The 25,208-nt window shown below is 39.9% G+C and overlaps 1 protein-coding gene across 1 annotated transcript; it reads left to right on the top strand.

The window, feature by feature from the left end:
* Positions 1-628: 628 nt before the first annotated feature.
* On the top strand, positions 629-24,221 carry PTPRR (protein tyrosine phosphatase, receptor type, R; the record flags this gene model as incomplete). Its single annotated transcript, XM_009875871.1, has 6 exons — positions 629-708; positions 3,642-3,779; positions 10,490-10,600; positions 12,377-12,534; positions 16,438-16,551; positions 23,020-24,221. Coding segments are annotated over 6 exons (695 nt in total), but the record flags the coding sequence as incomplete, so codon positions are not given.
* Positions 24,222-25,208: the final 987 nt, after the last annotated feature.

The raw sequence follows: 25,208 nt of genomic DNA, 5'->3' as shown, positions 1-25,208 counted from the left end.
TCTGTGATTCTATGATTCTTTGATTCTATGAAAGTGTTCCTGTAGTTTGGCACTGTGTCACCAGTCTAGTACACATCACTGGTCATAAATTGTGTGAGATGAGAACACAGGGCTGAAGGGAAGGCCATTGATAACCTAGTCCAGCCCCTTACAGTGAACTTAAATTGACCTGAAAACACATAGCTGATTTCATCCCAGGCGGAGGGAGCTTTTCTTAATTTAAATCAAACTGTAGTCATTGGAAGAGTATAGCTTCAGGCAAAGATATCAAAGCTGAATCCAAAGGACTTGCTGTCATTATCTGGGATTGTGTAATGATATGACAGAGGTTTTGGAGACATTCTAGGTAGGTGAGCTTGATACTCAACACCGGCAGGCAGGACCTTGCTGAACATTTCCTGGACCTGACAGTGTTGCTTCAATGCCCACACCTTGCTCAGATATTTTACACAGCCCAGCCTTGGGCAGTGATGGTCTGTTGCAGAGGGAAGAGTTTGATGCATAATGCTTTAGTGCTTGGCAACCCCAAATAACAGTAGATTATTTTCTTCAACAAATCTTTGATTCTCTATAGAAATCTTCTAATTACGGGTTTTCTTTTCAATTTCCATCTTCCTTCTGCTCTTAGATCCTCTAAGCAGAGTGTATTTGAAACCAAAAAATCCATCTGACTCCTTGAGTACCTACATAAATGCTAACTACATTAGGGTAAGTAAATGTACACTCTTCATGTGCTTTTGAGACAATATTTGATTTTCCACATGAATAGCTGATTTTGCCAGGGTGCCACTCATTTTATTCCTACCCATCTTCATTGATAATTCCTAATCTTTCTGTCTACATTGGTGTGAAAGAATAGTTCTGTGAGCTGTTTGTGACAAAGACCACATAGCCATGAATGTACTAAAATGGTTGCAGTAAGAAAATGATTTATCAAATAGTTTATAAAAGAACATTATGAAAAACATGAATTGTTTATGAAAAACATGGATTGTTTACTTCAGTATTTACCATTTAATATTGTCCTACTGCCTTATAGTAAGGAAAAGAGGTTTACCTTTTAACAGTGACAGAGATACCAGTATTTTGGTATAGAGAAGATCAGATGCAACAACAATATGAGCTGTATGGTTGCTCATTGCATCATGTTATCCACAAACATGTTCAGTGGATTTTTTCTGTGCATAAGTGATCAACCAATAGTCCTGATCGTAAATTAAGTAATTAAATAAATACTGTAACATAAAAATGTTAAACAAACACACATGCACCAGCACACACACTTGTCCACATTTTGCTCCTTATATTGAATGGTTACATGATGACAAAAACTTTGCCAGCCTGAACCTGTTGGAAAGCATTATTTTTCTAAGTGTCACCTACATTATAATCCTCAGTAACACACGGAGAGACTCCTTGAAGTTGTGGCACAGCATATGCTGAATAGACTACTAAGAAACTACCTCAGTCCTGGTTTAGGATTATAGTCCTCTACTTGCCAAATTAAATGCTTTGATTAGAGTTATCTACCAGATCCTCAGCTGGAATAAACGTAACAGTGCAACTGCAGTTTGGCCATAGAGCTCTTCAAAGGAGTTGTTTTTTTTAAATAAGAGTACATTAGTATATACATACACATCACTCATGCCTCACTTTACATTTTGTACTTTCAGTGTTTTGTATGAAAGGCATCATCACGTTACTAAGCAGAGAGATTCTCTTTAGAGAGCAACTCTTCCACCAGCCAGGCCATGTTATGAGTCCTATGAGGTCTCCCTTTTCCCCATGCCACTACCCTTCAGGTCAATATATGGTGATTTTTCCTGCTAACAGCAGTTGACCTGTCAGCAACTGCAGAAAAAATACAACCCAGAGATGAAATGAAATGAAATTTCAAAACCATGTTGTCTCGGGTTAGGGCTGGGCCGGCCACTAACACGGACAGACGCTCTCTAACCCCCTCTTCCCTCCCAAAACAGGAAGGAAAAGGCAATGAGGCAGAGAGACTTTCGAGTTAGAGAAGAAAAAGTAGAACAGCTTTAATGAAACAATAATAGAAATAATAGTGAAATGATAAAAGTAAAGTACTATATACAACTATAGACAGTAGCCCAATATCAAATCAAACTCCCTCCCTCAATAGCAGTCTCCACTGGTGCTGCAGAGCAGGAGGCACTGGGGAAGCCCCAGGCTCAGCGGCGGCGGGAGCTGGATAAAGGGACCTGGATTCGGGAACTGAGGATCCAGATCAAAACCAGGAGATCGGATGGAGTCCTCCCTGGACACCAGCCATTGCAGAAAAGGGGCAAAACTCTCGTGATCACTAAATATGACATATATGGAATGGAATACTCTCATTGGTCACCTGTCCTGTCTATTACCCCCCGGAGTTGCAACCTTTTACTTCCTTGTGACCCCTCTTACTACCCGGCACCCCCAGCGTGGCACACAAGAGCCAGCAGTGGCCTTGGTCACTGTAGGAATAAGTATCAGCAAGAGCCTTTCTGCATCCCAGTCCCAGGCAGTAACTGTAAACATCAGGTGTTATCACTGTCTGCAGAAACATGCTGCTAACTTCAGAAAGTGCAGCCTTTTAGAAGATACTAAACTGGAAAGTAAAAATTACTAAACAGAACTGGTTTTTTAGCTAAACCCAGGACACATGTATACAATCTCATTAGGTTTACAGGGATCCTGACAGACCTGTCTTGGACAAAGTATGTTCAGGCAGGTTAGTGAGTAGAAGAATGACTGTTTATACCAACTGAGGATCTGTCCCATTGGTTCATGCAATGCGTAACAGCTGTCAGGGAGAAAGGCACCCAAAAGGAAGACCTACGGCTTGAGGCTCCCCCCCCCCCCCCCCCTGTTCACTCATCCCCTTCAGACACTGCCAGGCTCTCCTGATCTGCATTACTCTTGGGCACGCTGTCACTGCATAAACTCACAGCTTTGCCTTCTCATGCAAAAAATAAGAAGGCAATCTCTTGGGTTTCCCATTTTTTCTTGTCTTTCCCTTTTCTCTGCTCCTCCACTGTTTGCCTGACCGTTCTCTGACCTCTTATACCCTTGTGTGTCTCAGGACTCCCTGTACTCCTATGCTGTCCCTCCTGTAAGGTCTCATCAAGGCTCTTCTCCCTTAGAAAAGATGCAAAGCAGAGTCTTTGACTTCCTCAGCACTCATGTATTTTTAATCTTTTTTGCTGTCACTAATCTTTGCAGAAACCAGTTTTATAGTTCTTTTTTTTTTCTTTTTCTGTGGCTTCTTGACTGTAAACTATCTTGTAAACACTGCAGCAACATAAATCATGGATTAAAGTACCACTCAATGATGGAAAGCCCCAACAACTTGGAGAACAGAGTAAGCTAGAAGAAGCCAAGTAAGCAGGGAAGTTTGAGGGGGACTGATGTATTCTCAGGACCATTTCAGGCCACCATAACAATAGTTTCCACAGGAAAAACTGTTCTACTGAAAAATTTCTGATCTGCTCTACTGTTAGTCATAATTGCTGTCATTTCAACTAACCTTTTTTTTTTTTTTCTAATTCCAGATCCATTTTTCTGCTCTTTTAGAACATTCACCTGCAATGTTACTCAACTAGAGTTTAAAGTAAATGCTTTTCTGTCTGTTTCTAAACTAGGGATATGGAGGTAAAGAGAAGGCTTTCATTGCAACTCAGGGACCCATGATTAATACCGTGAATGATTTCTGGCAGATGGTTTGGCAAGAAGACAGCCCTGTCATTGTTATGATCACAAAGCTGAAAGAAAAAAATGAGGTATGACAACTAGCCAAACTGAGAAATTATTCCTATGGCTGTTTACTGTAGAAAGAACCTTAGCAGGTATGGAGGGAAGCTAGCAGATAACCACCTCCTAAATACTCTGATAACAGGCAAAGTGAAAAGTAGTGTGTTTGTTGCCAAATGCACCAACTGCAACTGCATAGCAGTTTGAAGAGATATATTTTAAACAGACAAAAAGAGACTTCATTTTCTAGATCTATACTGTTAAGTTCGTAATTTTTTAAGAAACATCTCCTTTGTGCGTTGATCACCTCTGTATTTCTTGTTGCTTTCTGATATATAAAAAATAGATGGTTAGTGTTATGATTTGAGGTTTCCTGACGTGGTTGAAGTTTGTACTTTGCTATAATGGCAGGTTGTGAATCCATTTCAGACGTTACGAATCTTCTGGACCTTCCCAGAAATACAGTCTGGACTCCCAAAAGCCAATACTGTAGAGCGACTTAGCTGTTTACAAGGGCATATAGCGACAGGATAAGGCGTTTTAAGCTAGAGCAGGGTAGATTTAAGTTGCAAGTTAGAAAGAAGTTCTTTACAATAAGGGTGGTGAAACACTGGAATGGGTTGCCCAGAGAGGTGATGAAGGCCCCATCACTGGAAACATTCAAGGTCAGGTCTAATGAGGTTCTGAGCAACCTAATCTAGTTAAACATGTCCCTGCTCACTGCAGGGGAGGTTGGGGTAGATGAACTTTAAAGGTCCCTTCCAGCCCAACTCTTTCAATGATTCTAGAACGAAAATACACAGCTCTTTAGTGTCAAGTAGAGATGACAATTCCATTTTAATTGCTGATGGCCATCTAACTGCCTGTTATACATTTTATGACTTCTGGATCAATTCTCAACTACATCTTTAATAGCTTTATTTACTATTCATGTAAATTGTTGCTGCCAGGCTTTCCTTGATACTGCCAGAGTCTGTATTTGTGACTGCCAGATATTAGAAATGAAAATCACTCTCATGCAGAAGGCCAACACAAAGTTCTGTTCTGGAACATTGAATGTTAAAGAAGTGGCTTACAGGGCCTGTGGACAAGAGAGACGTGGACAGAAAGGTGCTGGACTTTTTTCTTGAGTCCAAACTGCTGGACTTGGTAGCAATTCCTTACTCTAGGTAGGAGCTTCAACCAAGTTTCAACACCTTACCACGTAAGCACCAGGGCCATATCACCCCTGCTCCACCCACACCCCTGCTCTTCAAACTCAGATGCACTGGATGATAGAGAAACCGAGTTTATTCAGGCAAAGTTTCCCATCTGAATGATCAAGGGAACAAGATCCTGAGTGTGTTCCCAGGGCTCAAACTCACTGTTTCATTTAAAAGTGGACTCATTGACATACTCTTCTTTCTTCTAACCTTGAGCTGCTTGGATCTGTGTCACCGTGAGTTTGGGCTTCTAATATGAACTTAAAATCCAGTGGATTTTAAGAAAGCTGTATGTAAAAAGTAGGTTGGTCCTGTAAAATTTTGCAAAGACATATTTCCAAACCACATGCCATTTTGCACTAGACTGTTCAAACAAGTGTCCAGAAGCCTACATTAAAAAGATTAGTCCTGAAAATGTAGAAAGCTTATCCCATCCTAATTGGCTGAAAGAATAAGTATTTTGCAGAGGAAATGCTGACTGTTTAAACACTCACATCTGACACTGTGTAAGAAGAATGACTTGAAAGAACTGCTCAGTGGTTTCCATCATCTCAGGAAGCCCTGTGTTTACCTGAGTTACGCAGGCTTTAGGCACTGGTGTTTATCTGCATTGTTGTGGCCTGGCAGTGGTAATTTCCTCCTCATAGAAAGGGTGGGGAATCTCAAGTCGTTCCCAGGCTATATAGAGAGGCTCTGATAGCACAAGCTGTCCTACCCTGTCTAGAAACTTCAGGAACTCTCCCACCGTTAGTGGGTCCCTCCTGAAACCTTGCTTGCTATTGAAAAGAAAACAGCTTAGCTTGTGACTATGCTCAGTATATTAACTTCGCTGTTAAAGTATTTTCTCTCTATAGAGAAGGTAAGAGCTAATGTTATTTAGCATAATAACATTTGGTATTTTTTCTTCTTTGTGGTCTGCTCTATTTCTGTCATTTTCAGGGAGGTACCTCTGCAGTATACACACATATAAATACCTTTTTATTTGAAAAATTATTCATCCACACATCCACATCTACCTATGTGCAAATAAATTCCTATACCTGACTCTCCAGTATAGGCCCCATTCCTCAGTTGGTATAACATCAGTCAGCCTCCATTTGAGCTGTAATATACTATAATGTATAAAGTACTGTATAATGAGGGAGCTGTCAAGTAAGAGACACATGATAAACCTTTATCTCAAAAATACATTCATTTGTTTAGCATGAGTAAAATTATTTGGGGCATTAGTGCCCTAGTTCAATGTACTGATGTGATGAATTTGCAGTAACAACGGGAATTGTGTGAAATGACGATAAACAAAGATTTCTATGAGATTTCCATGAGATGGAAAAATGGTTAAGACTCGCTGTGGTAACAGTTTTTGTAAGATGGATGAAGATATAATATGAAAGTAGAGTGCCAAGCAAAATGCTCATTTCAACTGTACAAAAAAAATGTGGGGCATTAAATGATTGGCTTTTCTTTCTTTTTCATTTTGAAGTCTAATTTAAAAAATAAAGGAGATTGATTTATCAGCAAGAGTAACGCTGAAGGAACTATGGGTGCTGTGAATATTTTAAGCAGAATGTGTAAAACCTGTCCTCAAAACTACACAATGTCTGAACAGATTGGAAATCTACCTGTGCAAAGAGGCCACAGCAAAGGAGCTTCTGCCTGAGTAAACAATGAGAGACTTAGAATTCTAGGCTATAATCTTAGGGTTAACATCAGGGAAAACTCATCTCACGGAGCGATCTAGCTACTGGTCTTGCTGGTCACTGAAGAGCAGGAGTCACCTCCAGAGGGTGATCCATCCCATTCTAAGAGAATGAGATAAATCACTCATTGAAGGTGTCCGTCTCTAATTCTGTACGAGTATTTTAGGACATGGTCTTACAAAGCTTTATCCACAGGATATATATAAACTTAATTTATTACTGAGCTTAGTCAAGACAACTGAGCAGTGGAATTTAGACAAATATGTAGAGCATGAGAACTTTATAGGCTTGTATATAATTTTATAGAAAAGTTTATAGACTTCGGTTGTATCAACTGTTGTTTGTAGTCATTCTATGTACTGCATAGATAACACACGTTTAGTTTGATTTCAAAATTTACTAAGCGACATTACTTGTTAACCAGGAAACATATTTAAAGAAACTTTGGTAAAGAATACAGTGTAACAATCTGCAAGAAGAAAGGACTAGTACTGACAGACACATTAAACAATGCTTGTTTATTCAGCTCAGATAACGTAAATCTTTTTGTCAGTAATTATCTAGGACAATCTTGTTAACTCACAGTCTAAAGCTCATATTATTTTTCATGTAACATTTTTTCCCACAGCTGGTCTATAACTGTGCTTATCTACACATAGCAAAGTAGATTTTGGAATTTGGAAATCCTATCTTTTACAGAATTCATATGAGCCTCTTTGAAGATTACTTATTAGTTCAGTTGAGTATTGGCACCGTAGATATGTCTTAGGTTTTGGAAATACTTAAGAAGATTTAGTCCGAACTTTGAGGATTTTAGTATATGAAGGCAAATCCTGCAAGTCCTCTTAAAGTGTACATCTCATGCTTGAGTTAGTAGTGACAGTAAATAGAGTAAAATAGGATTCTGGAGTTGAAACTTTGTTGTAATTATTCATTACTGTTGTGTGCTGGCCTGGTTATTGGGACATTTAATGTGTAAACTTGTTGGCATAACTATATGGAAAAATAAAGAGAAATAGAGCTGAAGTAAAGCAACTTAACAAATACCTGAGAATTTTTAAACTAATTTTGTTTGGGTTCCAAATCCAGGGAAAGCACCTTCCTCCATTCAGCAGAATTGAGGGACCAGACTGCACCAGGAGCACTTGGGGCAAGTTAAAAAAGGTCTGTGCTCCTGAACACAGACTGACAGTGGCAAATAGCAGGTACCAACCCTAGTCCAAGGCAGGGCCAGATCCTGCTCAGCCACGGAGATCCATCTCAGGAGTGGTCCCATGAAACCTGGCATCTGGCCTGCCATGCAAGTTGGTTAGGATTTTTTTTTTTTCTGAGCTTAAGCATCTTTTAAAAAATCCTGCTCGTAGCTGTTATATGTTTGCTGATTACATAGAGGATTGTACGTTCAACTCCAAGCTCACAAAATATGTGACCTATTTAGAAAGTGCTGTAATAGATGAATATGCTGAAAGGGAATCTATGAGGCCTGAAAGAAGAGCGAGGAGCAGAATCACGACTGCCACAAAGAGTGAAGATGGAGGATTATGTGATGATAAAAACAAATGAATTCTTCCTTTATTTTTGATACATACTATCTGCAATATACTTTTACTGATTACAGGCATGAGGCTAGAGAGCATCCCTCTCAACCACTGTGTTTGCCTTTCGAGCAGGTCTAAAATATACCTCCTTGAGACCAGTGGAGTTTTCTTTTAGGTTCAAGTAAAATTTTGAGGCAATTTACTCTTTTGGTCAATGTTACTGGGATTTTTTACATTCTTCTGTGCATATCTGATATCTTTGTCTCTCCCATCATCATCTTTATCCCCTTTTTACAGTTAACTTTCAAAAACTCTTTAATTCCCCTAAATATCTGCCTTCTTAGAATTACCTGGACCAGCTGATCCCAGCACTATTTTCAAGGCTGTTTTTTGAAGCAGTAACAAATGGTATTTTTAAAAGATGCACAGAGACTGTGTTAAAAATAACCCATTGTATATCACTAAATGTAGACAGACTGCTAAATGAAAGTTATTTTAATGAACAGCCCCATTTCATTGTCCACCCAGCTCAAGTTGCCAGTTCCAGTTCTGGGAAAGAGTCAAGAAAAACACTCTTCTGGAGTGCCCGAAGGCTTTGTAGTGAGCGTTGCATGCTTGCATTTATCAAAAAGTCTCAGGGATTGACTCAACTATTGTTGATTGTCAGGGTACTATTGTGTATTTAGATTTTTCTTTTTCCTATATTAGCACTGAAAACTACACTCCCAGGGAGGGGCATGAACTGCAGATCTGGCAGATGATAGCAGCTATATGTGTCACATGGGGGAACTGTGGAACTTGTGAATGCTTTTTTATCGTACAAATTTCTGAGTATTTTATTGCCATTCTTGATGTCTTCGGGGAAACAGCAAATGTAGGATGTTCGAGTAATTCTGCAAAAGACAAGATTTGAACGAAACCAGTCAGACTGGCCAACATTAATTCAGAAAATGTGGCTTTCACACACCTTACACTATTAAGGTAATGAGCATCTATTTTTAGAAAAGTATTTATACATCCCAGATGATTCAGCTGAATCAGTTATTGGATTATCAAGCAGAGTAACAGCTTAAAGATCATACCTGGTGGTAAAGCCTTGCATTTCACTGATATTTTTTTCAGGATCATTTTCAGTGGGATTTACTGGGAGTTATGTTTATGGAAATTAATTATATTAAAGGGCTTGTTTCATTTTACCATGTAATGTAGGCTACTGTCTCAATATACACCATTTTCTTCAGCAAGAGTTTGTGAGGAAATACAAGTTCCTTCTGGGATTCAGTTATTGTTGTAGAACTGTCTGTTCCCTCAATGTTTATTGTCTTTTTTTTTTTTAATCTATGCATTGAATATTAAAATGAAGGTTTCCTTTAATTGTTGGGGGTTTATTTATTTAATGAACAAGTCAGATTGACCATCATTATTTCAGAAAATGTGGGTTTCAAACATCTTACACTCTTAAGGTAATAACCATAGAGAGAAGTATTTATACAACAGGGATGTTTGCTTTCAGGTAGACCATAGAGATATTTCAATGGAAATGAATATGAAGTTGCAGTTAACTTGAAGATAAGCACACTAGTGCAAGGGGAAAATAAAATTGTTCATATTGTAAATCCTATTTCTTTGTCTCCTTTTTAATAGATGCTTCTCAGATACATTGCTGAAATAGTATAACACTACTGATTCATTAAAAATTCTGTTTGTAATTTTGTGTAGCTCTAGCAAGGCTGATGGATTTTTGAACAGTCATTTCCAGTAGGCTATGTAGTAGACAATTCAGATTCTGCAAAATATCTTAACGTGCCTATGAAGTCCCATTGAATTCAGTAAGATATAATGGCATATTTACATGCTTTGTTGTATCAGGGCTCAGAGCCTAAAGAGGATAAGTTTTATGAGGAGAGGACAAATTTGGAATCTCTTGCTCAGAAGGAAATCCTGATTTAAAAGAGTAAACTTGATAAATTTAGTTCTATGACTTATAGAATGTTCTGGGAAAAAACCAACATCTTAATTTTGAATGTGGAAATTAATTCCTTTGACTGAATTTCACTGAGCTTTTAAGAATAAAAACAACTGTTCAGAGTGTTCAGTGATAGAGAGCCATATCTGAAAAACTCACATCCTGAAAATCAGGCCTAAGTCATTCATTAAGAACTGTGTAATCCCTTATTTAAGGATGCTTTTAACATTGAGTCCTTCCAAATTTCCCAGAAAAATACAGTCTGTGTGAAGATTAGGTATGAATATGGCTATAGGATCCACTTTGTTGACAACACTGATGCTTGCTTTCCAGAAATGTGTGCTTTATTGGCCAGAAAAAAGAGGAATCTATGGGAAGGTTGAAGTCCTTGTTAACAATGTGCAAGAATGCGAGAACTATACTGTCCGTCAGCTTACAATAAAGGTAACAATCTGCATCTGAGAAGCAATGTTCCTAATGCTTTGTATTTTTAATCTTAAATGAAGTTGAAATGTTTTTTTTTAAAGGACGTAAACTTTTATAGGAGGAGTAACTGAACTATGAAGCTCACAGCTTCAAGATATGATTGAGACCAAAGCACTGGAACAAAGTATTGCTGCTTTGTATCATTCTAGCAATTCAAAAGACTTCAGAGAGTGAGGTTTCACTGTCTTGAATTGCGTTTGAGCCACTTTGAGGTCTTTTTAGCATTGTCAAGGCTATGTAAAAAGATTTTGGTTAATGAAAGAACTAGCATAGCGTCATTCTGAGGAAGATGTACTGCTCGTGTTGTTTCTGAGTGCATCTATAGCCCACCTGAGGAGCTAAAAATAGGAGCATATATGGAAAGTTTCATGCTTTCCTGATTCTGACTAAACATTATGCAAATAAGGTAGATGCTCCTCTTCTAAGATACTTCCCATATTACACTGACGTGCTATCAGATTGCATCAGAAGGCTCCAGGGAGACCTTATAATGGCCTTACAGTACTTGAAGGGGCCCTACAGCAATGTTTGGGAGAGACTTGTCATACACGAAACAGCTGAAGGATCTAGAGCTGTGTAGCCCCATAGGAGACTAAGGGGAGACCTTATTGCTCTCTACAACTACCTGAGTTGGCCTGTTCTCCCTAGTGGTGAATGATAGAACAAGGGGAAACAGCCTTAAGTTGTGCCAGAGGAGGTTCAGGTTGAATGTTAGGAACAATCTCTTTACTGAAACGGTTGTCAGGCATTGTAACAGCCTACCCAGGGAGGTGGCCAAGTTGCCATCCCTGGAGGTGTTTAAGAGACAAGGTAGATGTTACATTGAGGGGCATGGTCTAGTGGTGTTGATAGGGCTAGGACAAAGATTGATCTCAATGATCTTGAAGGTCTCTTCCAACTGAAACTGTTCTATGATTCTATGTTGTATGATTCTAAGAGCATGTAGCGACAGGATGAGGGGCAATGATTTTAAACTAGAGTAGGGTAGATTTAGATTAGATTTAGACTAGATGAACTTTAAAGGTCCCACCCAGCCCAATGCGTGTTATGATTCTATTATTCTATAATTCTGTGATTCTATGATTCTATGATCTTCTGCTCCTGACAGAGCATTACGATAAATAATGAATTGGGAAAATTTGTTTGGTGTTTCAGCCCAGGCAGTGAGAATTGGACAGAAGTCATATCATCCATTTGTCTAGCCCATATTTAACCCCTTTGCTTTTTGAGATAAGTGGTAGCAGCCTCTGTTGGAGAGAATAACTAAACAAACTGTGCTATTTGGTTAATCTAGGACAGTTCTTCTGAGCCTTTGACTTAAATACTCTAGTAATTTCGTATCAGACCCATAGGATAATACCCGTAAAAGGTAGTGGAAATATATAATAATTTAGAGATTCAGAAGCCCAGATCAAGCTAATATCTCTAGATCTTATTGCTGATCTAACACAGACACCTGGCAATTCCCAATTGACAATATAGTCAGCAAGTGAATAGTCAGATGGACGGAGCAGAACTTGCATAGCTGGAAAAAGAGCTAAGTTCTTAGGTGCACAAGCCCTTCTTACAGTTGTGTCCCTGGAGCCATGCCTGTTCCCTGCAATGGCAGGGTCCAATAAAAAAAGTTGCTAAATCTCTTCTAACATTGTTCCTGTCTTTCTACCATAATACTGAGAGAGATAAAAAAACTTGTTCACCACAAAGACGCATATAAAATCTATATGTTCTGTTCAGCAAGGGAGTCAGTCCCGGAGTGTGAAACACTACTGGTACACATCCTGGCCAGACCACAAAACACCCGACAGTGCTCAGCCTCTGCTGCAGCTCATGCTGGACGTAGAAGAGGACCGGGTGGAATCACCAGGCAGAGGACCTGTCGTTGTGCACTGCAGGTAATTTACAATCCTTCTTTTAAATGACTGCCCAAAGTAAGGCCACAGCAAATCACAGCAAACCGACCACCTCCTAAACAGAACATATCTGGGGAAGAGTAAAATACTCCAGATCCTCTTCATGCTAACTGACTTTTTCAGTTCATATTTGAGTTTTGGAGAAAATTCCCTTGTTGTAGCAAATAATTTCTGAATCATTCTCTGTTTCTGCTAATGAACTCTGGTTTTGAAAGATCAGCTGGAAAATTCATTTTGTTTCTTATTCCTGATTTGCTTTTCTTTTTTAGTCTTGTTGCATAATTGCATACCTAAGTCAGATGCAAAGCCCAATGAATGGTTGGCTAAAGTGTTGTAAACCAAGTCAATTTTGAACAATAGGCATCAGGTATAAACTTGGAGACCAAACCACATCTTCACTAAAATTTGTGAACAATTTCACAAAGGCAGTTGTTTTGACACCCAAGAGCAAAGTGCTATTCAGTACTCAAGAGAAGAATGTTAGTCACACAAATTGTAGTAAACCAGAGAATGTCCTTCTAATAACTAAAATTCCATTTTACTGCTTTATATTGATTCATTGCCCCACATTGCAATTCAAGTACTAGGATGTGTATTACTGGGTTTATTATATTGTTGGAAAGAAGTGGGTGAAGCAAAACAGAAAAAAAAGATAAAGTCAGCATTTCCTTACTTGCTTTGTCTTACAACTGTGATGATACCTTTCTTACAGCTGGGATAGTATTTTATTTTTTTCTAGAAGTACATCATAGCAGAACTTTTCATCTTGAACCACTTCTTTTCAACTCCATGTTTATGAGATTTAGAGATACGGAAACCAGATTTGAATGACTTATCATTTTTCAAAACCAGAATGTGATGAATAAGGAAGTTTCTCAAATTTAATGATGCAGTTATTTTTATCAGGAAGTTTAATTTCCCTAAAAATTCCACAAATCCACTTGTTGAGAGTCCCTTTTTTCAAGTAAGGGCTGTTGGTAATGAAGTTCTTCAGAAGAATGAGATGTCTTTCTGAGGTGAGTGATATGACAGTAACGTCTGTAATCATGAGCACGAATTTTTTCATGATTAAAGACCCGGATATCATCTCAGTTATGATTAAAATTGGTGGTTCTTCAGTGATCTCAGGTATCTATTCACTCACTATGCCATGGTCTATAGAATGAGTAAACTCATTCATGCTCTATTTTCTAGTCAGATAGTTTCTTCCTTTTTAATCTGAGTTGCAATTGAAGTCATTCTTGTCTTACAGAGCCTGTGCACACTTTTAAGCTTGGATCTCAGATACAACCACACAATTCTCAGTTACTTCTAGAGGACCATTACAGTGCATACTCCAACAATGATCCTTAATCTGAAACAGAAATGCATTAATAATCTCTGAATACTGGGAATTATGACACTAGTGCAAAAAAAAAAAAGTTTTTGTACATATCTTCTTGTAGCCTAACAGCCAGGGTTCTGTCTTACACACTTCAGTGATGAGCCCATTTAGGATTCAGGGTATAAGAAAGACTTGATTTCTTTTAGCAAAGTAGTTCCTGTTCTACAAAAGAATAGAAAAAAGAGTAAATGTTTACTTTGCCCTTGATATCAACAGATCTGATTACACATAAGCCAAGGACACAGATTTCCAAAGGAAGAAAATTTTAAATTCTTCCTAGTCTTTATAGTGGCATCCAGTGGAAAGGCATGTTTCTTCCGTCATGTCACTCATTGAAAGCATGTGATAAATGTGGAATCTCTCCTTTGGATGTGTAGTTAAGACATGAAAATAAATTTGAGTTTAATGGCAACTAAGTGTTTTGGGATCAAATACAAGTATTAATTGAGAGATTTCAAATATAGAGGGAAAAGATTTTTTATTTACATGTTATCAGTAAGGAAGAATTAGAGCACAGAATTATATTCTGTAAATGTAAAACTAATTTAGCCCCATTTAGTCAGTGAAACTAGGTTGGCCAATAATGAGGACCACAATGCCATTTTCTGCTTTCCAGAAGAACCAGCAATTTGGCATAACAGAGGACTTGTAAATTTCTTAAATCAGAATAAGGGATAAAATTTTCATGCTCAGAAACTTGACACTGTTATAGTTATTGCTGGAAATCTTTTCTTTCCTCATCAGCTAGGGCGTGAACATATTCTATAAAAAGCATATTGCTTGCATCTCTTAATCCCAAAATCATAGCAGTCTAATATTCTACAGTCCTACCACAGTTGTTGCAAGTGAGCTACAAGACCTTAAACTTCTAAAAAAAAAGGGAAAAACATATATATATATATACACACACACATATATATACACACACTATGTTTGGGCACTTGATAATACTTCAAAATATTTTCTAGATAGAAGTGTCAGGCAAATGAAGAACAATGTCATTTTTGTCTTACACTGTCTGACATAAAGCCATGTAATAAGATAGGACTGGCACGTCTGAGCTAAGGAGAAAATACATTAGAAAATCCTAGTCTTTGTTTAATATATATTAAGAATTTGTCCAAGAACACTTAATCCACCCCAAAAAAAAGAAATAATGAACCCTTCATTATGGCCAACTTCATTTACATTTGAATCGTTAGACGTTTTAGCCCCACATTCAATGTTTTCAAAATATTTGAGGGAGAGAACGGGGGAATGCATTAGATCGGTTTCTCCAAATCCCTCTTTATAAACTATGTCCTTCTCCATTTGGATACATTTATCCCACAGATACTGATGTCCAAAGAGAGAGGCTGTCAACTCAGGATCTTCATCTCAGTCAATCCTTCCTTACATTGCCAGTTTTACGTTTCATTATCCCCTCATGGTTGGCTTAGACATCATAATACTTAATATTGCTGAGTCCTCTTGGAAATTTTCGCTTCCAGATGGGAGGGCTCTTGAGTGGCTGAGGCACTTCTAGCTATTATTGTGTGGTGAGTCGAGTGTGATTTGTTTCAGCTGTAGCAAATGGACATACTCCCAGTAACACTTTGCACTCAGATATATCAAGTTTTTATCTGACACTCAATGGATTCTTCCTGGCATTAATTTAAATACCTCTTGCAGTGCTCTTGTTAGGCAGGTAGTATTCATACCCATTGCAGAGATAAAGAAAGCAAGGCACTAAATGGTTAAGTATTTACTATAAAGCTGGGCATGGAGATCTGGACCCCTGACTCCATGTTTTAACTATTTTCCTCGCAGTTTCCTGCCATGCAGCATGACAGGGATGATCTGCACTGAATTCCACATTATTTAAGCAAGAATCAGAGTGGGATAGACATTCTCAAAAGTATTGGAGGCCCAGGGAGTAAAAATAATGCCAAAATAGCTGTTGCCAATCAGGCATCAAGAAAACCTGGAAAGTTACAACATCAAATCCTTCTCTCTCCTGCAGAATCACAGGAAAGGGAGTTTAACTTCATTAGCATGGTTCTAGGTTCTTTTTAGCTTCATGGTTAGAGGTATGGTTAGCAGAATCCTTGTATACCTTGAGGGTTTCAAACATAATGCTCCACTGCTTCTTGTCTTTAGGTAGGCTTGTCCCCCATCTCAGTGCATATCTCTGTCATTTCCTTGGACCTTGACAGAGAATATTTGAACCTTGTGGTGCTAATGGATATTGGTTTCTTAACATCCACTTGTGTGCAAACTGGAAAAGTGTCAGCCTCACAAGTCAGCCACAAGGACTGGACTGCTGGAACAGTGCACCCTTTCATTTCTTTCTAAGAAAGTAACCTGAAAAGTTACCCTTGCTAGTTACGCATACAGGAACCGTGGGTTCTAGTAATTCCCTATTTCATGGGTTTAGTGTTTTCATATCAATTTAGCATTTTCCACTTAACTTCTTTGATCTGTGAACTCTGTTCCCCTGTTAAATTTTGCCTTCTTTTCAGTGCTGGTATAGGAAGAACTGGATGTTTTATTGCCACTGCCATTGGTTGTCAGCAGCTGAAGGAAGAGGGAGTTGTAGATGCATTAAGCATTGTCTGCCAGCTACGAGTGGATCGGTGAGTTCTGGAAGAACCATAAACTGTTCAATGATTCTGCAAATCAGTCAATGATTCTGCAAATCAGTCAATGATTCTGAAATGACTGAAATTATTACCAAAATAATCCAGTAATGGTTAGTAATGGTTCAGTAATGCTTCTGAAACCCTTTTTGCAGTTGAACATTGCTTTACATGAAGTGGCTGCTATCACTTTTGCTGACTCTTGTGACCACATTAACTGAATATTCAGGGTAACATTTCTATTTAGATCCTGAATAAGGAATATTATTTTCGAGGTGAAACTGTGTGAGACTCCACTGAATTAAATTCTCCTGAGACAGCAACCCGCTGTTCACTGGGCACTTGGCACTCCCCCTTCCCTCCCCTGGGGCTTTCTGCTGTCTGCAGCATCCCACTAGGACACAAGAGACATGGGGCAATCTGGAGGCAAGGGATTGTCTTTGAGCCTCGGTGACAGGGACATCCAGGCTCACTCTGTGTGTAGTTTCTTTATGAGGTGGAGAGAGCCAAATCTGGTACTGTTGCTGTTCCCCGAGCTGTGCTGGGGGTCCTTTTGAATTGGATTGGCAAACTTACTCAGCTTAAGAAAATAACAAGACATTTGTTGCAAGAATTTTCTTAAGTCAGATCAATTCCCTGATTGAATTCACAGCTTGGGAGCAGGAACACTGTAGGCCAGCATTGTTGTAAAGTGCTTTGTTTTGTGAAACCATGACCGAAGAGAGATTTGTGTTGGAAAGGAGGATGTGGTTACTGTGGACAATGGAAGCTATTGGTTTGGTTGTACTTTTCTTTCTTAGTCTGCTTGGGGAAACAAGATTTCATATAAAGTAAATAAACAGGGTTGTACCAAGAATAGGGAAGCCTCATTCCTCTCCTGCTGTAGGTACCAGGTCATATAATTCTTCTGCAAGTACGTTAATTGCTTCTTTAAATGGCAAAAAGCTGTAAGGGTGCAAATGCTGAAAAAGAGCTTAGGTCAAAGAGGCAATACAGAGTTTTTGTGTTCTGAAGAGCTCTGGAAGGGACTGGAACCACGAATTGCAGAAGGACCAGAATCCATATAGATGACCATGTTTATGAATCATCTCCTCTGCTTTCCCTTCCCACACGCCCTCATCACACTAGAAATTGTAATGTGATCCTTATAGGGCAATATGAGCCACTTGGAGTGAAAAATTCTCCAAGGGGAGTTCCTGACCTAAAAATCTCAGCAACAAAAGAGATGGAAGAGCTGAAGGAAAAATGCTTACTCTGTTTTAAATTATCAACTCCAAATTTCCAACACTCCTTCCTGTTCATCTTACTGAAAAAGGTCCGTAGTGTTCTCACCCATTTTAGTATTTCTATTCTGAGGTAACCTTTTTCTTACTCTTTTTACACCTCACTGCAGAGAAGTGGAAGCAAACTCTGGTCTCTGATACATCATTTTTTATATAATTATTTCAACCATAGGAAAAATAATCCAAATTTTCAGCATTATAACTGGCAACAAAATTTTGTCAAGTGTAACCACCTAATGAACTTTCTTATATGTATTAGTATCCCAGATAAGCTTAGAAATAAATGGAAATCTGACCCAAATGTAAATGTTCATAACAGCAATCTCAGTGACACAAAGCTTATTATAAAAAATAATTCTTGTGATTTGCATATTTCTGTTTGAGTTTGGGGGGTTTTTTTAGTTTATAAATATAGTATAAGTAAACTGAATATATAAATAGACTCCAGAAATCTTGCTTAAGGCGCCTCAGCTTTTCGTATGCTCAGGCATTGCCTGAGACAAAACTATATCTGTGGGTTAATTTTTGAAGATGTTTTTCTGGGCAAAACTCAGTAAAGAAAACTTCTCTTTTAATTTTTCCAATTGGCCATATTGCAGAATAGATTTCGCTCACCCAGCAGGAGTGCTAAAGCAGAGCTTAGCAGTCCCTAAGACTACAGTAGCCACTGCCAGCCCAACCAGATCATGGGTTCATAATGTGGGCGAGTATCACTGTTACACAGACAAAACTCGGTGAGACCACCCTCCCCTGATGACATGGTGGTTATTGGCTGGTGGGTGTGAGATAGGGTCATTGCACATAGCATGAAGGTGACAAAGTGGATTTAACATCCCACTAGACTTGGCTGCAAGAACTGACTCTGGCCATAACTGTGTTGCAGTTCCCTTACCAGCGTGGCCAACATTACCAATGGAGTACAGCCAGGGGCAGAGCAGCCACAGCAATGAAGCTGTCTTCCTCATGATGCTGGCCAGCAGCTGAGCTCCAAGTTATTCTTTGTACATCAGATTGCTCTCACAAAACAGAAAAAAAAAAAAAAAGAGTTCAGCATAAAAGGACAGTTTCATTTGACCAGCTGGGAGCCAGAAACCTGCCTAAGAGGAGCACTGAATATTTCATCCCTGATAGGTCATCTCCACTAGGTTCCCAGCCAGACTTGCTCACATTCAGAGTTACACCATCCAAACACAGACCTGCCGGTGGAATGAACACACTCAGCAGTATCCACTTGTATGTGAGCTTTTTGTCACATGTGTCCATGGCCACATTTCTACCAAAGCGAATTGAGCAGTAGGAGAACAGAGCTGTGTTTGAGAGGCTCACAGTGATGCTGTAGTGATTTACCAAAATATTCCCATTGCCCAGCACACTCAGTGAAAAATAAACATCCAGACAAATAGCAGATGGTGGCAAAAAGTTGTGCTGAAAAGTAGCTTAATTAATTGCGTATCGTAGCCCCTATGGAAACAGTTTAAAACAGAGCTCCAACAGGGAATAAGATGGGAGAGAGCTGTTCCTTGGTAAGGTATGTTCAGATGCCACTGTTTTCTTAGCTGTTCAGTGTAAGTTAAGGGGTGAATGGCTTTGGCAGTAATTGTCTGTGCTGAGCTAACTTGAGGAAATGGACTAACCCCTCAAAATCTTGACACAGGGTGAAAATATAGCCACAGTCTGTGTGGATTCATGGAAGGATAGACCCTCAGGTCTGCTCAGCCTTTTTTTTTTTTCCCAGTTCATTTTTCATGTTTTGCAACAGAAACAGGAAATGTTTGATGTGAGGCATCTTCAAGACTTTCTGTGATATCGAGAAACTTTGCACATTCTTAACCTTAAAGGCACATTCTTGGAATGACGTCTGATAACTTTACTCTTGGCTCCTCAGACAGGATGAAAAGAGTTTCCAGTGTGCGTCAATTCATTGTTTAAGTGTTTTGACTAATCGCCTCAGGTTAAAAAAAAAAATCCCAAACCCTGCATCACATTCGTTCTGGAGCATACTGCATCCAGCTGCACTAGCAGCAAGCCAGAGGGCAGGGTAAAGGGTCCTTCCCTCCTCCACGGCTGCCCAGGCGATTGGTCAGGGTCCCTGAGCCCTCAAGATGTCAGGGGCTGTTTCTTCTGAGTACCACCCAAGAAAGTCCCAAAGAAGCAGGTCACGGAGGAGCTGGCAGTGTGGGCTGGCAGAGGACGAAGGCCACACAGCCGGAGGTGTCGAGGCTGTGGATACATCCCTTCTGGGCACTAGGGACACAGGGGAGGAAACCTCCCTGCTTGAGCAGATTTCCTCCCGAAATCTTCTTCCAAGCAGCCTTTTGCATAAACTTAGGGTCTTAGGTCACAGATAATTCCTTGCTATTACACGTGAGCCTTGCAGAAGAACAAAGGAGAGGAGAAGTTGGGGATATTGGTAGATGAAAAACTGGACATGAGCCAGCAATGTGCACTTGCAGCCCAGAAAGACAATCACATCCTAGGCTCCACAAGAAGAAGCATGGACAGCAGGTTGAGGAAAGTGGTTCTGCCTCTCTACTCCACTCTTGTGAGTCCCCAGCTGGAGTATTGTGTCTAGCTCTGGGGCCTCCAGTACAAGAAAGACATGGAGCTGTTAGAGCAGGTCCAATAAGGGACACAAAAGTGGTCAGAGGGCTGGAGCACCTCTCCTATGAAGAAAGGCGAAGAGAGTTGAGGTTGTCCAGCCTGGAGAAGAGAAGGCTCCAGGGAGACCTCTTAGCAACCTTCCAGTACTTAAAGGGTTCCTACAGGAAAGATAGGAAGGGGCTCCTTGTCAGGGAGTGTAGCGGTAGAATGAGGGGTAACAGTTTCAAACTGAGAGAGAGTAGATTTAGATTAAATATTTAGGAAGAAATTCTTCACTGTGAGGGTGGTGAGACACTGCAACAGGTTGCTCAGAGAAGTTGTGGCAGCCCCCTCCCCAGCAGTGTTCAAGGCCAAGCTGGATGGGGCTTTGAGCAACCTAGTCTAGTGGGAGGTGTCCCTGCTCATGGCAGGAGGGTTGGAATTAGATGATCTTTAAAGTGCCTTCCAACCCAAACCATTCAATGATTCTGTGGTTCTATGATTCCCGTGTATAATAACACTGACAAGTTCAGGTTGTCTGGACCTCTGTATAAGACTCAGGTGCCCCTAAGCTGATGAGGATGTGCATTAGTTTTCCCATATAGGGTTCAGAAGCATCGTAACATTTCAGTTATGCTTGCCAGCACAAGACAAATGTAGTAGTGCTGGGCTTAGCCCCTTCTTGGACATTTTGTATGTTACTTCCTCACTGAAGAGGAAGGAACAAGGATCGTCCCCACAAATAGTCTAATGGAGCCAAACTTGTTCTAACCTGCCCTTCCCCAAGTCCTTCTCTATCGATATGTTCCACTCCTCCACCCCTTGCACACAGTGGATCTAACCCGGGAAATGCACTCCCTTAGAGGACATCTTGGGGAAACATTGCAGGGGGAGACAGGGAAGGGAGGGAAGCTGGCTGGGAAGGGGTTGCGTGGGCAGGGCAGGACATAGCAGTGAGGAGGAAGGAAGGAGGCTGGGCAGCAGAGAGGACCAGAGCAAAGCCCTCCCATCACCTTTAGACTCTCACTGGCAGGAGCTGGGCACAGAGGAGAGCAGCTGAAGGCAGCAGGCAGCCAGGAGTTAGGAATTTGTGGATATCTCTGTTGGCAACGCCAAGAGTTTGCTGTGTTTTGCAATGGATGGGACCGTTTAAGGGCCTGTGATTTAGTTCCTAGGAATAGCATATGATGGTAGACATGCAGCTCACTAAAGGATGTTCTACAGTTGCCTGAGCTCACCGGAGGAGCACAGACAGCTGATCACTTGCTTACAGAAGGAGGTATTATTTGAATTATGCTTTTCCTGCAACAGACATTTAACCATCCACTAGCACTGAGGAAAATAAAAGGACCTTGGGATTGTAGATGATGTTCTCTAATACTGGAGGACAAAACTTTTTGAGGCACTTTTACCATTTTTCATATAGCTTTGTATATCAATAGACCACTTTGTTGGCAGGGTGTGTGAAGGGATCACACAGCAATTTCTCAGATCTCCTGTAAGATGCCTGGCTTTGACATTGCTCTGGATCCAAATCTCTCACAAAATTTGATTGTTTCAATTAAGATCTAGCTGAAACGAAACACAATACAGAGCTTAATGTCTTCCTTCCCACTAAGGCCATTTTGTTGTTCACCCCCGCAAAGGTAACTAGCCGTTCCAGGGTATGCTGAGGATGAACTGGGGGTTTGATTCTAGTAAAGTAGGCAGCTTTAAATACCCTGGCAGATGAGATAATAAAAGTGGAATTACATAAACTCGTGGCTCCACGCCATGAGACCTTGAAGACCTAGCATTTGTGGCCTTAGTACTGTCAGAAAGAGACCTAGTCTAATTTCAGAGCTGAATGGTACCACTCATACCGTAAATATCACACCTGTAGGACATCATCCCCTTCCTACCACACTGGCAACTGGCACTGGAGATATGGGACTTGATCCTCATACTTAGACCTGAAAAAGGGATTGCTATCAGGTGAATAAGTTTAATGTAGGCATCTAATCCAAGTTGGCTGTAACTAGTCCTTTTTATGGTCAAGTTAAACTCTTTTGTATTGTTGGTGCTGAAATGAGTCACTGCTGTAAAATTTCTTAGGTGGCTGTCGTTCAGACAGGATGCATTGTAGGCGTTAGAAAGAGGACAGGAAAAGCTGTTCTCTGCACAGGCGATCTGAAGGTCACCAAGGGTTACATTTTTAGTAAGGGACAAAAATGAAAGGCCAGATTCTGATTACTCCCTTGCTCCATCGGTAGAATTGCTCTGTCCATGTATCTGGCCTTCCTTGCCCAAGTGACTGAGCAAAATTCTCTTTCAATATGTTGAATTTTAAATGTAGATTTTAACAATGTTGGTGCCAGATGGTTTCCTCTCCAATTTTTACCCCAATGGAATTAGGAATGGTGGTTCATGGTGGTATGTCTTGGATGGCATAAGTTATGAAGAAAGTGTTCTGTTCAGGCAAATTTCTCACTTCCTCAAGCAAACTCTAGGTTGAAAATTGAGGAAAGGGCTTATATTAAATGGTGGCCATGGGATTAGGAGGGGCTGGAGGTCATTAAATTCTTAAGAAATAACATTTCATTATGATGCATTTCCTTTTCAGGGGTGGAATGGTTCAGACCAGTGAACAGTATGAATTTGTGCACCATGCACTGAGTCTGTATGAAAGCAGACTTTCTGCAGAAGCTGTCCAGTGATGGACAAGAAGGCTAAAACCGAATGTCAAGTCTCTTGAGGTAATTTGTTTCATTACCTACCAGCAGCTTCTTCAAGGAGTTTACTGCAGTTTGCTTTGAGGCCAACTTCTGAAAGGATTGTGGATGGTTTGGCAAAAGTATAGAGATTGCTGGAACCTTACTGTATGTGAATGTATTGTGAGCTTCCCAGAAATGATTTATAAAGAAGGTACAGTACTGAAACTATACATGGATTTTGCATATATATCTAAAGGTGGGGTTAATTCTGTAATGCTGGTATCTGCCATATGGAATGTATGTGCTACTGCTGCAGTGGGATGGACACTGGAACTTCTACAGAAGAAATGTTTATCAAGTGTATAAATGCTTTAACGTTTGCAAACTGTCTTGTGAATGGACTGTCAACTGTACTGTAAAGTGCTATTACTGATTATGTGGTGAGCTTGTTTCTTGGCCACATAATATTCTTGCTGCTAAAATTGCAAGTGTTCAATTATGGATTAAAAAAAAGAAGATGAGATAATAAAAAAAATAGAAGTCTTGTTTTTGAAAATATTCAAAAGCAGTTACTATTTTATATGGAAATATATGGTCTTCAAACTATTAACTATTAAATGTGTATTTACTGTAGGTCTTACAGAGCAGTTGCAGAGCACAATGTCTGTTATTCGGTGTATATGTATTTACCTTATACTGTTGATTGTCTTAGAACATGCTTCTGCTACAGACCTGAATCCAGTGTATTTGTAAATTGTGTAAGTCATCTTACTTTTAAAAGAAACTTTGTAGCGTATACTAAATGATAAGGATTTTAAATATTTGTCTGTCTTTTATTAATACAGAAATTTTTGCTTCCGTTGTTTATCTGCTCTATCTCTTTCCATAAGAGATGGATGCCTTTTGTGATATGGACTGTTCCATGACAGGTTATATAAGAAGGACGATGCTGCTAAGACTGTTTCATTTACTGTTCAGTGAGAGTTTTTAAGAGAACTGCAAAGCTGGCATTATGACTTACAGCACTGGGAGGTCTGTTTACAGGGTATAATGAGTTTTTAATGCAGTGATGTTGACTTTGCTTCATACTGCTAATAAATTACACTTGATACAAAATATTTACTGACTCTCTATTCTTGCCTAGAGTAGTTAGTGCACGACACACTCTTGTGCCGCCCCAAAGAGGCACAGCCCAGTACAATGTGGTTAGCTTCCACCATGGCTTCAAACCGCTGCAGAACCAATCCAAAGGACACAGACAGTCTCCCACTGACATGGAGTAAGGTGGATCACCTGATGGGAAGGCAAAACCAGCATCGTTTGGTGCCTCGGGGGGAGTTCATGTAAGATCTGGCACAGAGCTCAGAGCTTTGCCCCTCCTCTTCCCCTTCCCCATCTCCTTTCTCCTTTCAACTTGACTTTTAGAACTTGTGAAGTTAGAAGTATCAATATCGAGATCTTGCTTGATTACATATAGTTGCAAAAAATATGTTTGTTGCTTGGATAATGCAGTATATACTTATTCAGCATTATCCACATCACCTGCAGACTTGCAGTATTTCACAAGCAATGAATTATACAAAAGTATAATCCCTTTTCTTTTGCTCTAAAGAGATTCAGTATAATTTCTTTTAGTTTCCCAGATGTTTGAAAATGTCTCCTTCTTTCGCTTGTGTTTTTCCAAAATAAAGCAACTAGTAAACTCCAAAGAATCATATGAAAGGACAAAGTGGTGTAAAACTCCCCAAAACAATTGAATAGAAGGAAGTGCTCGTCACTGACTTTTTTCCCCCTGTGAAGGCACATTTCCTTCCTAGCCTTCGCTTCACTTATCTGAGGTGGGTTTTTTTAAGAGAAGCATGGGGAGTTGCTAGAGGGAAAATGGATTCTTTATTTCACGTCCTGGTTTCTACCTGTCTTGCCTTGACATTCTCAGGTAAGTGTCTCTCCCCACTTTCCCTCCGCCGTATCGCTTTTTCTGCCACTGAGCAGAGCCCTCCGGCACAGCTGGTGACTTACAAAATCCGAGTCACTTCTTTGCTGGGGTTCATACAAGAGGAATGGGGGGCAGGGCCAACGTAGCCCATTCTGTTTGGAT

This window comes from Apaloderma vittatum, unplaced genomic scaffold (assembly GCF_000703405.1).
Source record: "Apaloderma vittatum isolate BGI_N311 unplaced genomic scaffold, ASM70340v1 scaffold5109, whole genome shotgun sequence".
Lineage (NCBI taxonomy): Eukaryota > Metazoa > Chordata > Aves > Trogoniformes > Trogonidae > Apaloderma > Apaloderma vittatum.
This window is presented reverse-complemented; position numbering and strand designations above follow the sequence as displayed.